This window comes from Colletotrichum acutatum (assembly GCF_030867785.1).
Source record: "Colletotrichum acutatum strain CBS 112980 chromosome Unknown BDZ83scaffold_68, whole genome shotgun sequence".
In the NCBI taxonomy this organism is placed as follows: Eukaryota; Fungi; Ascomycota; class Sordariomycetes; order Glomerellales; family Glomerellaceae; genus Colletotrichum; species Colletotrichum acutatum.
In genome coordinates, this window is record NW_026849062.1 from 110,850 (window position 1) to 113,770 (window position 2,921).

Genomic DNA, 2,921 nt, shown 5'->3' on the forward strand with positions numbered 1-2,921 from the left:
GAGCTTGATTTCTATTACTTAGACTTGTAGTTTCGAAAAAGACAAAACCTGCATGTTTGAAGATAAGAAGGAAAAAGAGAACTACTGGATAAACCCGATCATACAAAACTTTACTCGGGACGTCTGGTTCCTTTCATATCATACGCTAAGAGCCAAATAGACACACCTCAACACCTATACCATCCTCGACCGAAAGATACTGGCAAAAGGGCTTGAGTAGTTAGGGAGGAAGGAACTGCCCCTGATTCGGCTCCTTCCACCACCACCCGAATACACTCCTGAAGACACACACCCGAATACACCACAACCAAAGAAGCCCTCATATAGCCCTCCAGGTCTATTCCCGCCACCAGCCAGCAGGCGCCTCCCTTGGGGGGTCAGGTCAAAACTGACTGGGTGGGGGAGTGGTTGAAGTCCACGAACAGCCTAATCGGTGAAGGCTTCAAGAGGTCCCGTGTTCGAGTCCCAGCATGTGCACCCAGAGATGTAGCCCCCATTCGCCACCGGGGGGGTGAACTCTTTTGTAGTTTTGGTCTTTTTATTTTTGGAACCCTCGGTATATAACACTTCGTATGGTTAGCCAATCGCTCGATCCTACAGACTTCCCGGTGCTGTTCTTCCCATCTCGAACATACCTGTCGTACATTCTTTGGTAAGGTCATGATGCAAAGGGGCTACGAGGCGGAAGACGAGACCGGCCCGTTTGAATACATGGAATTCAGACACCTCTTGTTCGACAACGGAGCTTGAGCACATGTCACCTTCTATGCCTACGTATCTCTATTCCTAGCGAGTCACATCATAAAATTGCTCAACGACGAGGAACCCTGGGTTAACTGGCTTAGCCACACTTGGGCTGCTTGGTAACATTATCATACGAAAGTAGACGCTAAGGACTACTCAGAGTATCCTACACACTTCTTCTCTACAAAGAGGCCGTTTCTAGGCCCCCGACATACAGCTTGCAAAAGAAATAACACACCAATCAACGAAGCTTGCGTGCGATGCGCGGCAGCTTCTAGTTCCTCGTGCCCACGCGCCGTCTCCTTGTTGACGAGGTTATATCTGCGTCACCCGCCAATTCATCAACGTCGTCTTCCGCCATTGGTGTATCTTCACCAGTAGCGACGCTAGCCGGCCTCGTGTTGCCAGAGGTCGAGGGTGCTTGACCTGTGCGCTCCTTCTCCGCGTTACGGAGCTCTCCTATAATCTTCTCGACCTCCATAGACATCATCCTTGTAGAACGCACCACGGCATCTTCGTCAACCTCGTATCCCACTACATCAGCCCCATCAGCAGCACTGCCGCCCTTCATGAAAGCTGAACCGGGCCCGCGACTCGGGTTCAGATTGTACATGATGGCGTTCGAGAACATATGCACAAGCTCTCGTTCGAGTTGGGCGCTGTTGATGATGCTCTTTGGTGGCACCAGATCGTCACTGATTGGCAAAAGAACAGAGCCTGTGCCTGGGTCACCATCTGGCAAGGCCTTGGCGGCCTCAGTAGCTGCTCTGTTGCCATGTGTTATGGCTGCACGAATAGACTTGATGTCTTGTGGCTGAATGATCAGAGTCTTGTAACCAGGGGCGTCTCGCTCTCGAATGGGGTTCGCGAATTGGTTCGCAAACCTGTGAGCACCAATCTGATCAAGCGCAGCAGCACTTACCCGACCAAATTGGCGTGTCCATAGTACGTGAGTCGGGGCTGTCGGCGGTGCGAGTGGCTCGGTTGGAGTGTCCTGACGTTTGCGCTTATGAGCAAGACGGGATGACACGCTACTAGGTGTAATCATATTGCGCCGACTCGGCACGCTTTCGTCAGCAGTTGTGTCGCCCGTGTCATCTTGCGGTTTCGGCGTTGCTCTAGGAGTGACTCTAGGAGTGGCGTTCTCGTCCTTAATTCTGGGCGCCAGCTCATGATGATCCATCGACAACTCGTCAGTTTGCGACGTGACCGACTGACTTCGTCGCGTACCCGCAACCGAAGGTGTGCTGTCGGCACGGACCTTGTGCGCACTGCGTGGCGGTCGGCCTCGGCCTCTAGGGCCGGGAGTTTTCGTCTCTGACTTCGGCACTGGAATGGGTACGGGTGTCGGCTTGGGACTGGGCTTCCGCGGTGCTTGTGTAGGTGTAGGCGCAGGCGGCAACGGCGCAACTTGCTGCACAGGGCTCAGTGGTTCAAAGGCGGGACTAGCAGCCTCCTTGTCTGATGCACCCGGCCGAGGGGTTGAAGGCGTAGAAGTCACAGTCCACTTAGTTCCGGAGCCAGTAAGAAGGAAGCTGGGAGGCGCTGTGACAGGCGTCTGTGGCGGTTGGATAGGGGTATTCGCGGCTCGTTGTGCCGGAGGTGCAGCAGCAGCAGCAACTTGCGAAACCAGGTGAGGAGGAATGGCAGGTCGGGGCTGTTGCTTGTTGAAGGGAGGGCTGACCCGCCTTTGAGCATCATTTGGCTTAGCATTCGCCTGGGATGGTGCCGGGGCTGGGGCCGGAGCTGGTGTAGGGCTGAATTGCTGCTGTGCATAGGGGGAAGGGTGAGGTTGCTGCCATCTCGGAGGAACGGCTGTCTGCCCTGAAGGACTAGCAGATGGGGTAGGCGATGCTGCAGCAATAGGTCGTGGCTGCTGGACAGTGTGTGGCCGCGCAGAAGGCGTAACCGACGGGCCTGGTGGGCGGCCTCTGCGCGGTAGGTTCCCAGAGCTCTCTGAAGGCTCCTTGGTCGGCGTTGAGTGAGCTGGAGCCACCAGCTGTCCCTTTGGCTGAGGCTGAGGCTGAGGCTGAGGTGTCGGGAGTTGATGATGCTTTTGAGGCTGAGGCTGATTCTGGCTTTTGACTGGTGTCTGAGTCTGGGGTTGCATATGAACGTGAGCCTGGGCTTGAGCCTGAGCCTGAGCTTGCGTGTGAGCCTGAGCCTGAGCCTGAGCC

The 2,921-nt window shown here is 55.2% G+C and overlaps 1 protein-coding gene across 1 annotated transcript; it reads right to left on the reverse strand.

The window, feature by feature from the left end:
- Positions 1-771: 771 nt before the first annotated feature.
- BDZ83DRAFT_626885 (uncharacterized protein) lies at positions 772-2,921 on the reverse strand. The gene has a single exon (XM_060508595.1). It carries the CDS (start codon positions 2,852-2,854, stop codon positions 1,019-1,021), a length of 1,836 nt encoding a protein of 611 aa, XP_060363265.1. The 5' UTR covers positions 2,855-2,921; the 3' UTR covers positions 772-1,018.